The sequence below is a fragment of the Chinchilla lanigera genome, unplaced genomic scaffold (genome assembly GCF_000276665.1).
Source record: "Chinchilla lanigera isolate Chin_1 unplaced genomic scaffold, ChiLan1.0 scaffold00053, whole genome shotgun sequence".
NCBI lineage: Eukaryota > Metazoa > Chordata > Mammalia > Rodentia > Chinchillidae > Chinchilla > Chinchilla lanigera.
Window position 1 is genome coordinate 17,113,629 of NW_004955454.1, and position 20,812 is coordinate 17,134,440.

Consider the following 20,812-nt stretch of genomic DNA (forward strand, 5'->3'; position numbering starts at 1 on the left):
TGTTTGAAGTTTAAAGTAACGTTTCCCAGTTTGATAAACAAGCTTGGTATTTGGACTTGGGTATGAAGAACAAAAACTATATTCCTGTCACTAAGTATAGTTTTCTAGAAGGACCAGTACTTGTGAGTCTTACATTACTACTAGTCTTTGTTACAAATAATTTAAATGAGAAAATGAAAACGCTGTTATTACAGAAAAATATTTTTAATGTAAAAAAGATGAGCATTTAATAGCTTAATGAAATACAAACCGTTCCTATACACAGTACACTTAACTGTTATAAGAACAGCTAGTCGTTCCCCTGGTTCTTAAAATCTGGGTACAGCATTATATCAAGTAACCAACCTGAAAACACACATACCTAAAACCCAGTGGCAGCAACTGGTAAATTAGGAAAACAAGATCAGAGTGACTCAAGCAGCAGAAGATACTGCACATTTTCTTGGAAAATTCTAAACTCCTCAGTGCATTTCAGTGTTTCCCTAGTCCAGGTTAGTATTTCTTAGCTTCTGTTTGCCACCCAGTCCTGTCTTCCAGCCATCATTGACCTGCCTTGCACATGTAACATTTCTCCCTAACACTGCCATGCATGTTTTATCTGCCTTATATGGCAATTAATGGCTTTCAATGAAGTCACCATGATTTAAAGCCACACATTTTTCCATGTGGTAAAGCTTCTAATTACTATCACAGCATATTCACCAGTTCATTTAAAAGTCTGGTTTAAAAATGCATTATAATAGTCAAAAGAGGAAAAGGCACTTAATACTGCAATTTCCAGAATATAATTTGTCTGTCTTCCCCTCCTGTGATGACACTGCTGCACTGTTCGTTCATCCATATGCATGTCACAGCACCTGAGGAAAAAACACTTAGGTTAGGAAGAGTTGACCAGGAGATACCAAAAGGTGTACTTCAATACCTACTTTTCACTCATTCACAAAGAAAAGTGAGTTGTACTTTGTCTTGATTCTATGATAAAATCCTTGTATAAATTAACTGCATGGGCTGGGTATGGTGGTACCTGCTTGAGATCATGGCACTCAGGAGGCTGAGGCAGAAGGATCACAAGTTTGAGGCCCTGGGCTGCATAGTTCAAGGCCAGCCTGAACTACATAGCAAGATCCTGTCAAGAAAACCAACCCCTAACCCCAAAAAACATTCAGGAGAAAGTATTTGTAAAGACTAAACCTTTTAGATGTAAATCTAAAGCTAAATCAACTGGGATTTATGGGTACAGAACAAAATTTAAATACATATCTTGGCAAAATGGTGTACTACAACAGAGGTCGGCAGACAGATGACAGGGAACCACTGACCAAGTTTGCTGATTTACTTTTCCATTGGAAGAGGTTAAGTGCTAATTAGAGCTAGTAAAGCTATCACATTGAGGGGAGAAAAGGAATAGATACATAATTCTAAAGTATAAATGCAAGAAGCAATAATCATATGGAACTGACAGTGAAGAGAATGACAGTGGGAAGTTACAGCTCACAGCAGGAAGTCAACAGAGGTAACACTAGGAGAATTAAAAGCTGTCCAAAAATTATTTGGAAGTAAGCATGCAAATATAAGCTACTAGGGGACAGTGAATCTCCAGGAGATAATACTAGGTAAAAAGTGGCAGAAGAGCTTTGTATTAAGCAATTTTATGTACATTCATTAAACAAAGGATCTCTGGGACACACACTGGAGAATGTTCTCTCAGGAGGACTGAGACCTATGAACAGGGTAACAATGGTGGCAAGCATTACTTCATACTGTAATAATTTATCTTTTCTAATTGTGCATTATTTTTAAAATGACACTACAGCTTTGCTATGGTTTTTAATTTTCCATACTAAAGTTAACGACCTCCTTTTTGGAGTCAAATGTCCATCAGCATAAATCTAAAAGTCAAGACACACATCGCCAAGCAACCATGACTCACAGAAAGCTCACAGCATGAAGAACTCCTGGAGCATTTTCTGCCTGGCCAGAGCATGTTTCTGATGAAACAAGCAGGCAGGCCTGAGTTCAGGAGCTCAGAAACAGACTATAAAACACCTGTGGGCTGCTTACCACTGTGGCCCTGTATTCTCTCACTGACTTTTGCTCCAAGGAGGTCCCAGACCAGCAGCTCACCAGACTCACTTCCAGATAGAACAGAATTGCCATCCCAGATGAAGCACCTACAAGAATGATTTGGAAATAACTTTTGTCGTCATGACTGAATGGGTGGGTGCGTTAAGTGGCCAAATACCCCAAGTGAAGTGACTCTCAGTGTTTTCCCCCAGTGTGTCACAGCTGTGCAGTAACTGCACCTCTACCTCTGGGCTTTGTCTGATGCCATGGAGGAGATGCGCATTCCTGTCTGCACATCGATCACATTCAGACAGCCATCTGCTCCTGTGCTGAGGATGTGGCGACTATCTGTGAGACAAGGAAGTGGTTTCAGAATGTGGTTTAGCTTATGTATTACAAAATTTCATTTCTGAATCTGGCCTGCTCCTTTTCCTTGAACTTCTTAAGCAGCAAGTATTTTGTCCTATAAATGGCTTTTACCTGTCTCTTAAGACACTGGGATGAGATGACCCTTTGATATGAATTCATTTACATCTTACTAATTTCTCTGGTAAGTTGACCTATGAACAACATACAATTCTGCTTTTCTCCTTGGCACCAGTGCTTCAGGTATACTCTATCCTGGCCTGAATCCTGTAACCATAGGCAGAACATTTATCACCAGTAGTGTTTTTTCCTTTTTTATTTCACAACTCTAATTTACCTGACATCTTGAGTATAAGAAAGGATAACACCCACCTGGGCTGAAAGCAGTAGCACATACAGCCCCTGAATGGCATGGGATCTGGTGCAGAAAGGTTGCTGTAGTGAGGTCCCAAATAGTCACCGTACCTTCTTTGGTACCTGAAGCTAGCAGTGTGCTTGCTGCATTTAAACTGATTGTATCTACCTAAGGAAGAAAAGAGTGATCAATATTCCATTGAACATGGCTGTCTGTATGTCTCCAGAGACCAACTCAAGTATGTGGTCACAATGATGCACTCGGAACTCTACCACTCTACCATGCAGGGTGTGGGTATCGCTTATTTCGGTATCAACAGCATCCTACTGAATGACCCTCTGTTTTAAAATGAAGCGCACACACAGAAATGAAGATGTAGTATTGCTAGGTAACTGTAGTGCTGTTTCCAACTGGCCTGACAGTCTCCAACAGGTAAGTCCACACGTAATTACGGTGAGCTGCCCGGCCACAAGTACATGAGGGAGCAGCGGGGCAGGGAGTCCCCACGAGACCACACTTGCATGTCATCTTGAATCCTAAGTATTTCTGAACCTCCGTTAATCTGAAAGCCATGAGAATGAGGCATCAATTCACAACCAGGGGAAAACAGTACTATGAACTACAGCCTTAGTGTGCAGTACTGTGACCAGTGAAAACAGAGCAAGGGAGAACTAAGCTCCTTTTTGATTCTGCCACCAGGCTGTGCATACTCAGTCATCCTACGCAGCATACGCAGCAGGCTACTGTCCTCAGCTGGGATGAGTAGGTCCTGGACAAATGGTCCCTTCCACCTTCGGGGTTAGGAAATATGGAAAGATAACATGTTGGTTGCATCTTGAAAGTGACATTTTGGCCGGGCATGGTGGTGCATGCCTGTGATCCCAGTACTCAGAAAGCTGAGGCAGGAGGATAGCTGTAAGTCTGAGACCAGCCTGGACTACAAGATGAGTTCATGGACAGCCTGAACTGCATAGTGAAACCCTGTCTCAAAAAGACCAAAATAAACTGACATTTTAGAAATCTAGTTTGTTGGAAGCTACTTCTCAGGGAAATGTATAAAGAAACAAATTTGAAAAATGGAAGAGTGCAGACTTGAAACCTAAATAGTCAACTGCAGCTTTCTGCAGTCTTGTTCCTGGTACTCACACTGACATCATGTTCCAGCTCGGCCAGCAAGTCAAACTGGTGTCTTCTGGTGCCAGGCATTTCTGGAGGGACACCAGACCACACCTGGGACAGAACACATTGAAAAAGGTATTTTCAAACTTGCAATACAAAGTTATTTGCAATGCATTTAGGAAAAACTCTGGACAAACTTCCATTTAACATAACTGCCAATGAAGTGAGGCTGGTACTGGTCCAGCTTCACCTCCCCAATGCCTGCATACTTTCCCTAGCAGCAAGAGCTGCTTGCTTACAGCTGACTTTTTGTACCTGTGTCTGTCTCCATCACTTGCTGCTGTAACTATGTGGTCTAACTTGTGAGCACCTTAATGAACTATATTGCAGATGTGTCACAGTACCTATTTATGTTTTGAGAGACTCAAAAGGAAGTCATTAAAAATTACTAAAATCTGTAGAGGCAAGTAAGCATATTTAAAAGGATAAAAGGGAAAGTCCTAAAAAATTTCTTAAGAAGTTCTAATGGTTTTAGTGCTTGCTTGCTTTATATAAATGCAAGTTAGAAATGGTATAGGGTGAAGAATATTTATGTGGGAAATAGGTGGAGGATTCTAAATAAAAGGCTTACATAGTTCTACATGAAAAGAATGTTAAATGAAAATGCATTTGTATGCTTCAAATGTAAGTAAAATGTATCTTTTAGTGATTCCTCACTTTCACTTGAAATCGTATGATTAACTGATCAACTGCTATTTCCAGTCATGTCCCATAAGGGGCTGCTACTGTAAATTTTTCTACGTTTCTCTGTGAAAATGAATACCAGACCTTTTAACACTTAGTTGAACTTATTATAAAGAAAGTCTAACAAACTTTCTATTAAGAGGTGCCTAAATTTTAAGAAAAACACAAGTAATATATTCAATATCCTTATATATCATTTACACACCATTAAAAAGTGATTTAATATATCAACAAGTGAAATGGTTTATATTTTATTCCGAACACTAACGTTAAAAATTATACAGAAACCTTCACTGTGGAGTCCCACGATGCAGAATATAGCCTGTTGTCATGCCAACAGATCTGACTAACAGCATCATCATGCCCCATTAATGTGTCTTGGCGTCTTCCAAATGCTATGGAATAAAAATAGCTAAAAGATAATGACAACCATTAAAACAGTATTCCAGGATAATGTTAAGACTCCTAAACACATATTTAAGAAATATAAATCTTGTTTCATTCCACACTAAGTCCCACTCAAATTACAAATTTCTTCTTGTTATGTTATTAAAAATATTCAAATTTTTTATTTAAAACTAGAAATTTCCAAGTCTGGCTCATCTGTATTTTCACTTTAGTTTAAAACTTAGAAAAAAAGATGCCAAATGGAAGTTATGAGATTCAAATAATATTTGAACATAATGCTATTGTTCTTATCAGAATGCTCTCTTTAAAAATTACTTTGGGTCGGGCTGGGGATTTAGCTCAGCGGCACAGTGCCTACCTGGCAAGCGCAACGTTGTGAGTTCAATTCCCGGTACCAGAAAAAAACCAAAAAAAAAAAAAAAGAACTTACTTCGTGTCCTCCAGTGGAAGGTTCTGTCTTTTTATACCTCATATCTACCAAGAAAGCTCCTCTGCATATGGAATTACAAAGGAATAAGCATCATAGGTACATACACATTATTGTCCCAAGAAGAACTTATGACAGTAGCATCTCCCGGTAAAAGTAAACAAGATGATAAAGCCTGAAATACAAATGATTTGACATTAACAGTTTGTAATATATGAGAAAACTATAATTTCCTCCCAATATTAATGAAATTGTCCAGTTCTTTTTCTGATGGCTCTCTTCGTAATTATCCAGATTTTTCTAAACTGTGTAGTTTCACATGTAAGATTTCCTCCAAAATACAAAATGTATTGTAAGTTCGCCTGAGGACATAGGCTCTGATGGGGCAAAAGAAATAATAATACCTTAAGAAATAATAATAATACCTTAATACCCTGGTAAACTGTAGGGACTCAGACTTGGGATAATCCTTAAAAATGAAAATGCCCTCAGAATTATAGACTATATAAATAAGGAAAATTTACTAAGTTTCTTAGAGAATTTCAAAATCTTTTGGATGATTAATATTTAAAAATGAAACGTGGAGCTCGGGATTTAGCTCAGCGGCAAAAGCGCCTGCCTGGCAAGCGCAAGGTCGTGAGTTCGTTTCCCGGTACCGGAGAAAAAAAAAAAAAAAAAAAAAAAAGGAAACGTCATTTTAAAAGAATTAGCTTTGTTGGATTTGGCTGAGAATCAATTGCATAAATTATTTAAGGAACACATAAACGTTTTGTTTGACAGTTAAAGATTTTATAAAGAGACTACTAACTGGGTAGCTCTTCAAATTATTTAGGGTAAAATAAAGTCACAAGCTGGGGGTGGTGGTGCACGCCTGTAATCCCTGCACTTGGGAGGCTAACGCAGGAAGATTGTTGCAAGTTTGTCAGGAGTGAGCTCAAGGCCAGCCTGAACTGCATAGTGAGACCTTGTCTCAAAAAGCCAAAAAAAAAAACAATAAAAAAAGAAAGAGAGGGGCTGGGGATTTAGCTCAGTGGCACAGCACCTGCCTGGCAAGCACAAGGTCGTGAGTTCAATTCCTGGTACCGGAAGAAAAACAAACAAAAAAAAAAAAAGAAAGGCAACCTGGAAAAAATTTTAAGTTAAATTTAGATTAAGGTATTATGTAGATTAGGAAGAAATTCAATTGTATGGGCAGAAATGAAATACTATATGTGTGTATAAAACAAACTCTTACTTGAATTTCTATTACAATACTGATAAAACTTACCATATTTGAAAATGATACACTTCTTTGTAGCATTTTGGATTCTTTAGAAAACATCTTCAAGGTGGAATCTAATAATGAGAAAGCAGATGTGTAAGAAAGAATTTCCTAACCATCACTGTCAAAGGGTAGCTGCTCTGCTTGTTCCTGAAGTCAACAGGCACTGTGATCCATGGGGGCTGCGCACACACAAGGCTGGACGACCTACAACCTCTCTGAGTCCTCAGGAAGAAATCAGTTCAAACTCAGACACCCATGCCTTTGCAGAGCCTGGTAACTGAGGTGAGCAAATGTACAGAGCAGGCAGACAGCAATGTTAGTATTAATACTAAAATAATTTTAATATTAAAAATCTTGGCAATTAAAACAAATAGGCCAATTACAGTGTGGCAACCCTGAACTGAACTAGAACTTATGGGAGACAACCACTAATTTCTGAAAGAAGAATGAAGTAGCAATTAAAATCTCCAAGCTTTTAATGTCCTTGCCTAGTAGAAGCTTTAAAAGTTTACTAAAAAACCTAAAACAAACAAACAAAAAAAACCAGGAGGGCTGGAGATATAGGTCAGTGGGAAAGCACTTGCTTAGCATACACAAGACATTGTGATCAATCTCTGGCGCTCCCCTTCTCCACTAAATAAAGCCAGGACAAACGAAGAACGATAAGGAAAGCAAGACTCACAAACTGCAGTGCTCTGATGTGCTGTGTATGTCCCACAGCTGAGGCATGTAACAATCCATTTTCTAACTTACAGAGACTGTTGTGACAGAATGTCAGAATGAGCTTCAAGTAATTTCTGTGCAGCAATCTAATATTTGCAATACCAACACACAGAATTCCTGAGAATTCATAAACATGAGCCTCAAAAAGACATTCCTCAGCATTAACTTGAAAACAAAAACAGAAAAATAAACACCATACTGCTGCACTTTTCCCCAACAGCTATAATTATACTAAGTCTTCCAACCTTGCTTTTGATATTACTAGGCAATTCTGAGTATCCACCTCAAACTGCATCAGAGACAATTCATTTGGGGCATCCTACAGAACACTGTGAACCAGCTAGGTATGTAAAGATGTTTTCCTGGAAATCAAAGTTTCCATCTTTTTATTGGAGGTGATCAAGTTAAAAAGGCTGCAGAACTAATCTCACAGGTGATGAGTCCTGAAAATGCCTGAAAATAAGCCTAAAAAGGCTGCAAAAAGAGCTAATCTCATAGGTGAAAAGTCCTGAAAATGAAAACATAAATATAATACATTTGTGAGAGAGAAACTTAACTTTGGGATACATACAAATCAATAATATGAATCATGAAAATTATAAATGAGCATAAACATACAAAGCAAATACTTTTTGCAAAAAAAAAAAAATCCCTCTCTGGCAAATCCACCCAGTGCTTATTAAGCTTGACAGATAGGAAGCTTTGATGTTCATAAATTCAAGATTTACAAGGTCACAAAGAACAATGAGTTAAAGGATTTAACAAAGCATGTCAGACAAATCCAGCTAACCTCAAAGGCTTTGCTAAAAGATAAAACACTCTGTCTGGCACTACAAAGTTGGCAAACCCAGAACACACACTTTCCTCTACCAGAATACCATCTCAGGGATCTGGATGTGGTTTTGGGTCTACATGTCAAATTCCTGAAGGTCAATTGCAGAATCACTTTCTACACTTTTTGGGAAATTCTTTTTTACAAACTCTGAGATCACATTTGAAAAGAAAGGGAGGAAATGCTACAGATAACAAACACAGCAACAGACCTGGAGAGTAGTTAACTCTGATTTACCTAGAAGTGTTTAGTTACACAGCACTAGTTCTTAACTTTAATGGATCAAATACATAATCTCCTGTTATAAGTAAGGACTAAAGAATAAGTAGTCTCATTAAAAACAGCTACTAACTTTTTTCAGTGAAGCAGGACACCTTAGATAGTACCCCTTTCATTCCACACTTTCCAAGGAAACAACCCAGTGCTCTGAACATACCAGGGACAGGAAACACTTTAATTATATTACAGAGACTGCCAGAGAAAGAAAGGTAAGTGCAGCAAGAAATGCATTTTGCGTATTTATTTTTAAAATCAAGGCAGCCATATTATAAAGTATCATTAAAATACACGTCTTATCAACCAGATACTGCAGGCGTTTTTATAACATTTGACAATGTATTGGTAAATAGTAATGTATTAAAGTCTGAGCTAAAACTTATAAAAACATCCCAAAGAGATATGAGGTGAATGACAAAACTGGAAAACATAACAGCAAATCTGCATTCCCATATGCTAACATGCACAGCCCCACATCTGACACAGCACTTGCTTACTTGCTGGTTGCATTTTAGGCTCAAGCAGAGCCAGCAAGGAAACCTGAACCCTCTCATGGCAGGTGGGAAAGACGCTGATGGAGGACATGGGAAAGAGGTTCCTTCTGCCCTGCATCTTTATTTATTAGCAAGAGTTTTGTTTTTGGCAAATTATAATAAAATTCTAACATATCACAAATAAATGATTCTGAATCTACTTTTGTGGAGGCGGGAGATGCATGTAAAGTTCCTGAGTAGGATTTCAGAAACTTAACAGTTTTGATTCTGGTGAAAACACTTTCCAGGCAGGGACACATACCTTGTGATGTTGTGAAGACTGAAGACCCATTGCAAGAGACTGCTATCCCTGTAACTGCCCTGTTTAAAGACAAGTTTTATAGAGTACTATCAATCATGTGCTGTCAGCCATATACTAGGACACCTGCTCTGTTTCGTGTCCTGATTTACTTTTAACAGGTTTCCTTAACATATTTCTGACAATTTGAAAATGCTTCTCTTTCACTATCTTATCTATCACCAAAGTGACTAAACCTCTTCTTTATGATCACTTTGCTGACTTCATTCCTAAATCTAATTTCTCTGGCATCTGTCAGCGAGACAAACATCAGCTTCTAGCATTTCCACTCAGGGGTCACTCAAGGGTCATTAAACACTGTATGAATGAATACTGGAGGTTCATCCCTGCTTTCACTGTCTTGAGTTTCATGCTGCTTCACTTCCTCCTGTGTGCCATTTGCCGTTATCAAGACAATGAACACAGCAGAACTAGCTGCTTCATTTCAGGAGGCTGAACTATGATGTGGAGCCATGTGCCTGGAGTGAAGCCACGCACCCAGCGCATACAGGTCGTCTCCTGAGCCATCGCATCAATCACTGACAATCACTGACAGTCACTGCCTATCACCAGACTGTCAGTGGCCACGAAGCAGGACAGGGGCCTAGGCTCTGGGCTTGAGTTTTCTTTCTGCAGTAGCAGGATGGGCCAGGCTAGGCCAGTACTTCTCAGACCACCAGTGGATATGAACACTCTTACTGGAGAGGACAGGGAAAACTCACATCTCCTCTGGGACCAACAAGCCCTTCTTTGATGTATAGGCATTATTTTGAAAATTCATGTAAACTTTGCAATGCAGTTTTCTGCCTCCTCTGACCCCTGAATTTTTCCTGTATTTTCAGTAAATTCAACACGAGGACAGATCAGACTTCTCCTATAACTTTATACCGTCAGAGATGTAAGGGGCAGTTTGAGAGGCCCAAAACTACTTGCCATCTAGAGACCCCATCTCATATTCAAGAATGTCATAGTCATGGGGCTAACACAAATCATTCTGTGTCAAACTTTCCCTTGCTGTATCAACTTTGGATGGCAGATCACTTACAAACATTGTAGGGGAATAAAGAACATGACACTAAAAGGAAATTTTCCCTCATGACTCAGCCTAAGACAGTTTAATCCTATGCTAAGATCCTAGCTTTTGCAAAGACCGTTGCCTGCAAAGAAGTACAAGGATTGTTCTTACTCTTTGTGGATTTTATACTGTTCATGTAACTGCAGCTTGGTGATGTTATTCCAGGCCAGCGTTTTGCTTTCTTCAGTCAAGTCTTCAAAGGACTCTTCACCTGGAGAAGCTACATTAAATTGTTGGTAAGTGATCATTCAAGAAAACAAAACAAAACATAGCTGCTGTCAAATGTACCTGTTAGCCCCATAATAGTCAAGGAAGAAATCTTGTAGAGAAAGATAAAGAAGCCTCTTTAAACACTAGAGTCTTACCAACATTTGCAAGGTCTATCGTTGACCACTCACGAATTTCAGGAAATCTACGATTGAGTAACTATTTCCTCATCAGCAATCTTTGCAAAAACCTGACAGCTGCCTAACAATGTTGCAAGTTGGATTTTTTTTTTTTGGGGGGGGGGGTTTGGTTTTGAGGTAGCAAAGGAAGAGAAAAAAAATCAACCCAAGGGTTTCTGGACCAAAGTAATGCTTTCACTTCTGCTTTAAGAAAAGCTGGAGCAATTACACTTTTGAAGCGATCATATGATAGTAGTTATGGCTGGTGACTAAGCAGAGCATGGGGTGAAACAGCATCACAAGATAATCCTATGGCCTACATGACTTAATACTGTGAAACAGACAGCATGTCGTGAAGTATTCCAAGCTACCCCTGGTCCCAGGAACTCCAGAAGCTAGTCCTCCATACTGAAGACAGTGCTCAGCTATGTTCGCCTAAAAAGCCCCGATGTGCTTAGGACAGGTAGTAGACTTAGAAAGTAAAACAAATGTGCAGATTTTGCTGCCAACCTTGGCCTACGGTGTCATACAGCTCCTCTGGGAGGCCTGGAGGCTTGAGGCTGTCTCACATAAGATATAAAACATGATGAGCATTTTACTTCCTTTCCAAATACTGGATGCAAGAACTAGGTCAAGTTTATTTTAGTGTCAAGCATATGCCATGCACAGAACAGATGCTCTGTATATATTTATCAAATGTTAAATAAGAAAACAGACTCAAAGAAAACAGCAGTGCGAATTCAAGATCTGTATGTCAGTTTTGCAGAGAACTGGGGACAGAGGTCATTTCTGGGAAAGAGGAAGGTGGACAGTGACTGTTAAAGGAGCCATGGTCAGGAATATAAGTATGAAAAGGTGAACTACCAAGAATTTAGCAAAACCATAGAAAAGACAGGGAACTGTAGTGTGGGAAAAGTCTAAGTCAGGACTCATTAAGTCAAATTAACAAAAAATAAACATGATTTGATTTTTCTTAAACAGCTACAAAAAATAAAACCAGGAGAAAAATATCTCCTAGTAGCAAAGGAATTCATGTTTCATCTAATCTCAAAAACTTTTAACCACCAAAGAGAAACAAAAAGTGTTCACATTTGTTTTCTTACAAACCTTACCTGGGGAATCTGCTATAGCAGCATTATAACTGGAGGTCTGGGACATAATTTTAAAGTTGGAGGTGATCTTTTGAGGATGTGGTGTAACAAACAGTTGTTTTGGTGTCTGCCCAAATTCTAAGATCTGGGTTAGCATGGCTACTTTCTCATCAGGATCTTCAATGCTTCAGGACAGAACACAAATAGCGCAGTGAACCACAGGCTCAAGTTTCGAGACAACACATGTTTCAAATAATGCAGATGAAACAGGAAGGATTAATACTTTAATAATGATAGCAACTATAGGTCTGACTGTCTAAATCCCATGATAGATCTTTATAGATCATTTTCTGATTATCAGTAACCAACATCATGGTGAAAGCAACATACAATTCATTTAAAAATTTCTATACCTTAACATTCTCAAATAACTTATCAATAATGTAGACAAGGTATTTTATAACTCACACAGAAATGCCTTATAACTCACACAGACATGTAAATACCTGTTCAAATCTACACCTCCTTCATAGGTCAGGGGATGAAATACTGCAAGAGAAATATAAATACTATTGAAAGATGTTTTATTTAACTATAATACACAGCCTGTTCAGAATTTAAACATCACAAGTTAGAACTCTGTTCAAAGAAACTGATTTTCATTTTGCAAACCAGACATCCTCAAAATGAGTAAAGATTAGCTTTGATCATTATCTTTTGATGAACAGAAGTCTAGTTTGCGATTAAATGACTTGTGTGTTTCTCAGGCATTATTTCCTCCTTCAGGAAAGCATGAGTCACAGTATTAAGCTGGCCCTAAGTAGCATGTGAGAAATGAGGTCACATTTCTAGCTCTAGTTCCTTATTACTGACCCAAAAAAACTTGGAGGCAAGTAAGAACTGACGCTGAAGCTCAGAGGAGGAGGTATTTTGCTGCTGCTTCTCTTCTGGTTAACAAAAAAAAAAAAAACAATAGGTACCTTCATAGGACTTGAGGTCATTGTCCTATCATATTTTGAGTTTTAAATTATTAAATGACAGAGAAAGCAGTCAACCTTCTGTATCAGTGGGTTCTACATCTATAGATCCAATCAATGGTATACACTGGGAGAAAATGTACCTATACTGAACAGGCACAAACTGTTTTTAATTCATTACTCTCTAAACAACATAGTATAACAGCTATTTATGCAGCATTTATGTGAGGTGTTATCAGTAATCTAGAGATGATTTTAAATATACAGGACAATGTGTAGTTTTTATGCAAATACCATACCATTTTATACAAGAAACTGAAGCATCTACAGATGTTAGTATCCATAGACGGTCCTAGAACAATCCTTTGTAGATCCTTTGTAGATACTGAGAGATGACTATATATAATAAGATCAGAAGACTAGAAAAGACCTCTTGGAACCACGGTGAGGCAGATAAAATCTAGACAAAAGTCATTTCTCCATTACCTCTTATGTAACACAAGGCCAGAGAGCCAGTGGGCACTGTTCTCTGACATAAGATGCTTCTGCAGAAGAAATAAGCTTGATTGCTCTGGCCTCATATTTTTGTTTGTTTGCTTGCTTTCATTAAGTGCTAACAGAAACTTTGGTAAATAGCATATACCATTATGGGCCCCAACAGCATCACTCCCTTTCTGCTTGTAGCCAAATATGAGATCAATCCACTCGTGAAGATGCTCTGATACATAACTGCTTTCCAGCGCATCCTTGCTCTTCTGGAGAAAGTCCTCAGGGCCTACAAGATGAGACTGAATTACAAAACCATGCAGTCTCCCTTTTATTTTCTCTCTCTTTTTTTTTTTTTTTTTTTTTTTTGGTTTTTCTCCGGTACCGGGAACTGAACTCACGACCTTGCGCTTGCCAGGCAGGCGCTTTTGCCGCTGAGCTAAATCCCCAGCCCCTCTCTCATTTTTTCTGCCTATCAAAATGTAGATAAAGCTTCTAGGGTAGGCAAAAGATACATATTTTAAATGTGGTTGTTCTCCTCCCATAACATGAAATGTAAAGTTTTTTGGGAAAAAAAAAGTGGCAAGAATCACTGTCATAGCATTTAGGTCTCTCGAATATTTGAATATACAAGGTCTCCCACAATACATTTAGGTCTCTCAAATTAATTTTTTGCATCAGAGACTCAGGATACTTCTGATTGGGAATACACTGATACTGCTTCAGCCAGATAGACAATAATCTCATCACTTTAAAAAATATCTAAGCAACAAAACAATGACACCAAAACTGCACTACTCGGTAAACAAGATACCTGCAAAATGGTACTCACTTGAGGCCCACAGAGGAAGCTCAACATCGTCAACTATCTGCCCTCCTTGTCTCTTTCCCAAATCCAGCTTCAGACTATTGACTAAAAAGCTGACATCGTCACCATAGAACTCTGGAATCAACTGAAAATTTTAGGAGGGAAAAAAACCCAGCAACATTAAAAAAGCAGTTAAAAACCATCAGTCCCATGAATCATTAGCTTCATTAACTGCTTACTTCTTTAAAATCTGTTGCACCATCCAAACAGTTTTTCCAGGTTTCTGCAATACTAAATGGGAAAAAAAGTGCATATGTTAAATCTAAGCTGCAGAAAGAATAGCAGCAGTACTTGCGGTACATCCACCTGTGTAACACCTACTGTCCTGTGATTTTCCCCATACCAACTCATTTTCTCATCCACCCATAGCTTATGACATCCATGTATGTGCCTTTAGTGAGAGAGACAACTGGTGTTCAAGAAGTATCACAGAGAAGAAGAGTGTGGAATCTAAGTGCACATCATTATTCGCCACACACACAGCTTTGTCCAAGGTGCCCGAATACTAAAAGATTAGCACCCTCTATTAATAGCTCATTTAAAAGGAGTGTAGAGCTCAGAAATACTTCAGAAAGACATATATCAGAAAATGAACAACTATTATCATCCTCATATGGTGAGATATCAAGTGATCTTTATTTTTTTCCTTTGTATTTTGATTTATTGGTAAGGAAATAGTACACACACACACACACACACACAGTTAAATACTTTCAGGGAGTTATATTCAATTCATAGCAGAATTAAGAATAATAAGACGTTAGAAACAATATAAATGCTTAAGAGAAAAAAATAGCTGAAATAAATTATGGCATATGTTAGAATGTGATACAGTAATTTTTAAAAATCACTATTTTGAAGAATACCTAACAGTATGGGGAAAATTTCAAGATCTACTATCAAGCCATAAAAAGCAGGACAAAAGTCTTTATTTAAAATATGTTCTCAAGGGCCAGGGACCTAGCTCAGCAGCACAGTGCCTACCTGGCAAGCACAAGGTCCTGAGTTCAGTTCCCGGTACCAAAACATAAAATAAAATATATCCTATATATATATATATCAATATTCCTTAACATTTTTGTTTATATTTAGTTTTAAAACAAACACTATGAGCATACATAAGCATTATGCTAAGCGAGGCATATGTCAAACCTGTTGAACATTCTGTCTGCATTATCGAATCTCCCGTTCTGCAGGCACAGCATATACTCTGGTGCTGAGGGGGGAAAGAATTAGAGTGAAGCACAGCACATCACCTGAGATGCGTGTGAAACAAAATGTAATCAAGGTAATGCAAAACAGCCTTACCGATCCTAACCAGGTAAAAGAGCACGTAACCTGGGGAAGAGTAGTGACTTCCATACATGAATTTTGGCTCAGGCATTTCCTGGTAGCGTGTCTGTAATGCAGGAAAGAACAGCACTGTGTGTTGGAGATAAAGTAGAAACTGACTCAAGAACTAAAGGCCTAAAGAGATGGTGACATGGACGCACTGTATTCCTTAGTTTCCCTCCCAGCTGGGGAAAGAAGAAGAGGGAGAGGACATCTCTGAGTAACATTTCCTGTTGCAAGTGTTCTGGTTTTATAGAACAGTGCTGGGGCTGGATGATACAGAACTGATTTTGTGCATCTCATATGATTTACCCCATGATACCTCCATGAGCACAATACAGTAAAACTAAATCAGGTCCCGCTCCTGCTTCCTGAATTGTGCACCATAATACAAATGGTGAGCAGCTACATTCATGGTAGGGAAAAGAAGCGAGAGGCACACCATGAAGGGTCAGTGACTTACTCCTGGTGCATTCTCTTAAACCTCAGAGAAAGGAGTTTCAGCTTCCATGAAAATATAAGTTTTCTTGATCATGATTTTGCTTAGAAACCTCGAATTTCCTGGGCATGATGGTGCGCACCTATAATCTCAGCACTCAGGAGGCTGAGATAGGAGGATTACTGTGAGTTCAAGGCCAGCCTGGGCTACACAGCAAGACCTTGTTGCAAAAGAACAACAAGAAAAATGAAACCTTGAATCCTATGCCCACATACCAGCAGTCTCTCCAGCCGTTCCTTATTCAGGGCTCCCACTGGCCTACTAAGGTCCCTGAAAGTTCCTGGATTTGACAAATCTGTAAACATAAATAAATAATTTCAGCATATATCATCACCTTGTTGAACTGATTCAAATGGTTTTTAAAATTGATATAAATAATAGCATTTCTGTTATTTATATAGCTCCAAAAAAGTTAGCAATATCTGCATAATAGTATCCTTAATATTGGTTTTTGCAAAAAGATTTCTGATTAAAAACTATATTCAAAGTAGAACAAAAAATTAAATAAATTTTAAGCCATTATGCTTTCACTAAGATTTACTTTCTGGGTTGGAACTGTAGTATTACTATGCTATATTAGCATAATTTGCAAAGCAGGGATCTGAACATTAATAGAGAAACAAATTCTCATATTCTTAGGACATCTGCCATCTCTCAATTACAAAGGCTTAGTAAACTGTCAAAAACAAACTAGTTGTTCACAACATAGTTTATAATTTAATATACGTTGGGTTTTTTGTTTCATTTTGTTTTGTTTTTGTTTTTTTCATTTTTCTTCTGGTACCAGGAATCAAACTCACGACCTTGCGCTTGCCAGGTAGGCGCTTTGCCGCTGAGCTAAATCCCCAGCCCTATAATTTAATATAAATTAAAACTATCGCTGGGTACCCTGGTGCACACTGTAATCCTAGCTCCTCAGGAGGCTGAGGCTAAAGGTGCACAAGTCCAAGGCCAGCTGGATCAACTTATATAGACCCTGTCTTAAAAATAAACAAATAAATAAATAGGGTTGGGAATTTAACTAAGTGGTAGAGTGCCATGGGTTCATTCCTTAAGACTGCAGAAACTTAAAAAAAAAACAATTTTTAAATTTAAAATTACAGGCCAGGCATGGGGGTGTAATCCCAGCACTTGGGAGGCTGAGGCAGGAGGATCGTCGTGAGTTCAAGACCAGCCTAAGCTACAAAATGAGCTCAAGTCCAGCCTGAACTGCATAGCGAGACCCTGCCAAAAAGACAAAAAGAAAAAAAATAAAATTACAATATGCTCACATTTTTATTAAAATAAGTTGAGATAGCAACAGAGAAGGACATTAGGTGAAAATGGTTATTTCCCAGTAATGTAATCATGGATGATTTCTACTTTTTTTTTTCCTTTGGTACTGGAAATTGAACTCAGGACCTTGTGCTTGCCAAGCAAAGCGCTGTGCCACTGAGCTATATCCCTGGCCCTATTTTCTTCTTTGACTAAATGTTCTATAATGAATAGTTATTTCTTCTGGTAATCACATTTTTTAATGTAAATTTCAAAATAATACTGTAAAGTGAGCCACAATTTTCAGCGAGAAATTTGAATATTTTAAAACCTAGTGCTTCCAGATGATAGTACCACCAGATTAGATGCAAATAGTTTCTGTGTGTGTACTTTAGGAGGTATAGTGAGGAAAACACATATGAGACACTTACATGATTTATATGTAACACTTGTCCAGTATCTGGGAGTGGAAATTGGCAATCTTTAACAATAAAACTGAGAAGAGTTCTAATTTGTCCAAAAACCACATCACTAAAGAGAATTTATTTCTAAAGAGAATTTATTCTCCTTTAAGATGACCACTTTCAACTCAGCTCTTCCAGGATGTATGCACAACGTTTACCTAAATTTGGGCTGAAATAGTCACTTATTATCCACGGAAACACCGGGTACTGGGAGAGGTCGTTGCAGCTGCGGTCGGCCAGGTTGTTGAGGTGGAGCAGGTACTGGTAGTTGGAAATGTGGCCTCGCTGCCACTGCAGCGTGTAGCTCTCCGCGGTGTGCTCTGCAACATGGTGCTCTGCAGGAAGAGCCACGCCTGTCACTGCTGCACCCTGCAAGTGGGCACTAACCCTCACTTCGTATGCAAAAGCTAGGCGCTTACAACACACACCCTTCCTCGGGCTGTTGAAAAATGCATTTTAAGAGGAAGTAAATTTGGCTGTTGATCAGTTTTCACAAAGCAGTTGCTTAGCTAAGTATAAGTCTCTCTAAAATGCAGGAGGAGAAATTCTTCAATATACTGAACTATTATCCTACCCCAAGAATATGACATAATTTAAACAGATATAACAGCATGGAACAAAAATGTAAGTATTACATGGCAATAGATAATATTTATATAATGAATAACGAAGTCTTCCAAGTGTGCTGAGTTTTAATGTTTTTTTACAAACTATGGGCATTTGAGAATTTATTTCCTGCAGTTTTATAAAATCAGAACAAAGTAATATTTTAATTTTCTTTCAGGTCTGTGGAAACATGCTACTACTAATTTAATCAATGATTACTTGTTATTTATTCATGACTGAGAAAAGAAAAGAAACTTAAAAAAAAAGTACTTGGCAGGAGGACCAATTCTCAGGCTAGAGTCAGAGAGGCCACCTTCTCCCTGAAAAAACAGAATTGCAGACGACACGCACAAGTGAGAACTTCTCTTTTAGAGAGTGTAGAATGAACCAACACGCTTCCTAGAAGTAGATTTTTTTCTTTTCCAGAAAATTTTGCTTTAACTTTTTATTGGAATCATCAATCAACTTAACTCATATGCTGATTATTTATTCTTATTTAATCTTCAAGTGTCTTTTCTCATCAGCTAATAGGAAAGGCTCCAAAACTCAAAACACCTTCCTCTCTCACCTACTTCTCTTGAAACATCTCTGAAAAATCTCAGAAATAAACAAGGGGAACTGACAGCACGTGAGAGACAGTTTTAGGTCATGGCAAGGTTTTAACTTGAGAATTTAAGATTCAACATGAAAGCTGAGTCTTTTGTTGCATTCTTGTTAGACTCAAAAAATAAACTGGATTAAATCAGGAGCTAGGAGTTAAATGCAAACTTGTCACAAAGCTATACTTACAATTTAAATTGTTTAATGAATGAGAAAAATATTAACTATAAATCTAGTAAAATAAAATACATTCCTTATCTGAAGTAAACTATTTCTCCTTGAGGAAAATTTTCATTTCTAAGGGAAGATGTAAGTCACTACATATCATCTAAATCATTTCACTGTACACTACAAGAGCAAACAGATGGCATTAATAAAGGCCCAACATCCATTTATAAAATGCATTCCACTCGAGTTATAGCATCTCTATAAATGAGAAAATTCAACTTAGTAATGCAACGTAATAAAAAGTCCATGCTTGATAAGAAAAGTAAAGGTGCTCTACCTAAGATGGCAAAGTTTACATTTTCCACAAAAGATTATAGAATCATCAATAATGAAAAATGAATTATAGTCTGAGGGTGATATACTGAGCATAGAAGGCTCACAGGTTCCTTTTGCATGGCATTCTGCCTCTGTGATGAAGACCAAAATCGACAGTCACAGATGTATGACTGGGTAACTCACTGTCTCATGTGAATAAACTCAGTCTTGGCCTTCATGAACTAATGTAAGGCATAACTGAATAAAAGAACAAGTGAGCAGTTCTTTATGATCCACTCAAGTGTGGAGGTCATTAAAGTAGGAAAAACATTCAAATATCTTTCTGAAAAATTTTTGAGACACAATTTAAATTTAAATGAACTATTACCAAAATGAATTTATATTTCCTTTAGCTTTAAAATTCTGTTTTGGCAACTATAGTTACTGATGAGAAGAAATACGTAGAACAATGAAGAGGCAATTCTAGACAGAATATTTTTCTTCTCTTATTTGCTACTACAGCTCCCTATGAGTTGAACCACCATCATATGAACAGACATGGCAAAAGATGAGCAGCAAACCTAGGTATGTGGCAATATAGAAATAGATGTCGTCTCTATCTTGAGGTTCATAGAACTTTAGGTAGATGTCAGAACACAGGTCATCTTCTGTGCAAAATACTTCCAACCCCTATAATTCAGAACAAATAAAACAAACAGCATCATATTCATCTCGCATACCCAGTATATCACTACACAATGTTGCATTAAATATCTGTATTCTTGATTTTTAATATCTTATTCCTATTTTCCACGCATATTATGATTCAGAGACGCAAAAATATTTTTTCTTATGTGAGTATGTACATTGTGTTAATAAACTTTCTGAGAACAAGACACACATTTCAGGTAAACTATAAAATCCTCTTTGGTGTTAAATGTTTTCACTGATAATAGCTTTCATGAATGTATTATTTTGACACTCAAAATTAGTTGATTCATGCCTTTACATCTCTTTCAAATACAAATGTTTATCTTCTTTTATAAACTAAATAATTGTATATATCTAACAAGTTGATAATTGAATAACTCATTCAATTAGTAAGCTATGATTATTTTAAAGACAACTGTGAATTTTGTGAATACTGTGCTGAAAAGACTACTTTAGGACAGAAATCAACAAAGAAAGGATGAAAGTCGGGGCTGGGGATTTAGCTCAGCGGCAAAAGCGCCTGCCTGGCAAGCGCAAGGTCGTGAGTTCGGTTCCCGGTACCGGAGAAAAA

At 37.9% G+C, this 20,812-nt stretch overlaps 1 protein-coding gene and 1 long non-coding RNA gene across 2 annotated transcripts in view; one reads left to right on the top strand and one right to left on the bottom strand.

The window, feature by feature from the left end:
• Positions 1-188: 188 nt before the first annotated feature.
• The window catches only part of Nsmaf (neutral sphingomyelinase (N-SMase) activation associated factor), a gene marked incomplete at its 5' end in the record, with an annotated part of 49,084 nt that continues 28,460 nt past the window's right edge, over positions 189-20,812 (bottom strand). Inside the window, 20 exon segments of the mRNA XM_013520109.1 lie at positions 189-857; positions 2,062-2,171; positions 2,310-2,412; positions 2,803-2,953; positions 3,932-4,015; positions 4,937-5,060; positions 5,591-5,658; positions 6,751-6,818; positions 9,374-9,432; positions 10,596-10,704; positions 11,983-12,146; positions 12,468-12,510; positions 13,582-13,713; positions 14,257-14,377; positions 14,472-14,523; positions 15,445-15,508; positions 15,601-15,691; positions 16,339-16,418; positions 18,000-18,176; positions 20,112-20,220. Coding sequence (XP_013375563.1) covers positions 763-857; positions 2,062-2,171; positions 2,310-2,412; positions 2,803-2,953; positions 3,932-4,015; positions 4,937-5,060; positions 5,591-5,658; positions 6,751-6,818; positions 9,374-9,432; positions 10,596-10,704; positions 11,983-12,146; positions 12,468-12,510; positions 13,582-13,713; positions 14,257-14,377; positions 14,472-14,523; positions 15,445-15,508; positions 15,601-15,691; positions 16,339-16,418; positions 18,000-18,176; positions 20,112-20,220 — 2,004 coding nt within the window.
• Positions 18,183-20,812, top strand: part of LOC106149815 — a 5,216-nt gene continuing 2,586 nt past the window's right edge. The window contains exon 1 of the long non-coding RNA XR_001236229.1: positions 18,183-18,465. This is a non-coding gene — a long non-coding RNA (uncharacterized LOC106149815). The remainder of the gene's footprint in view (positions 18,466-20,812) is intronic.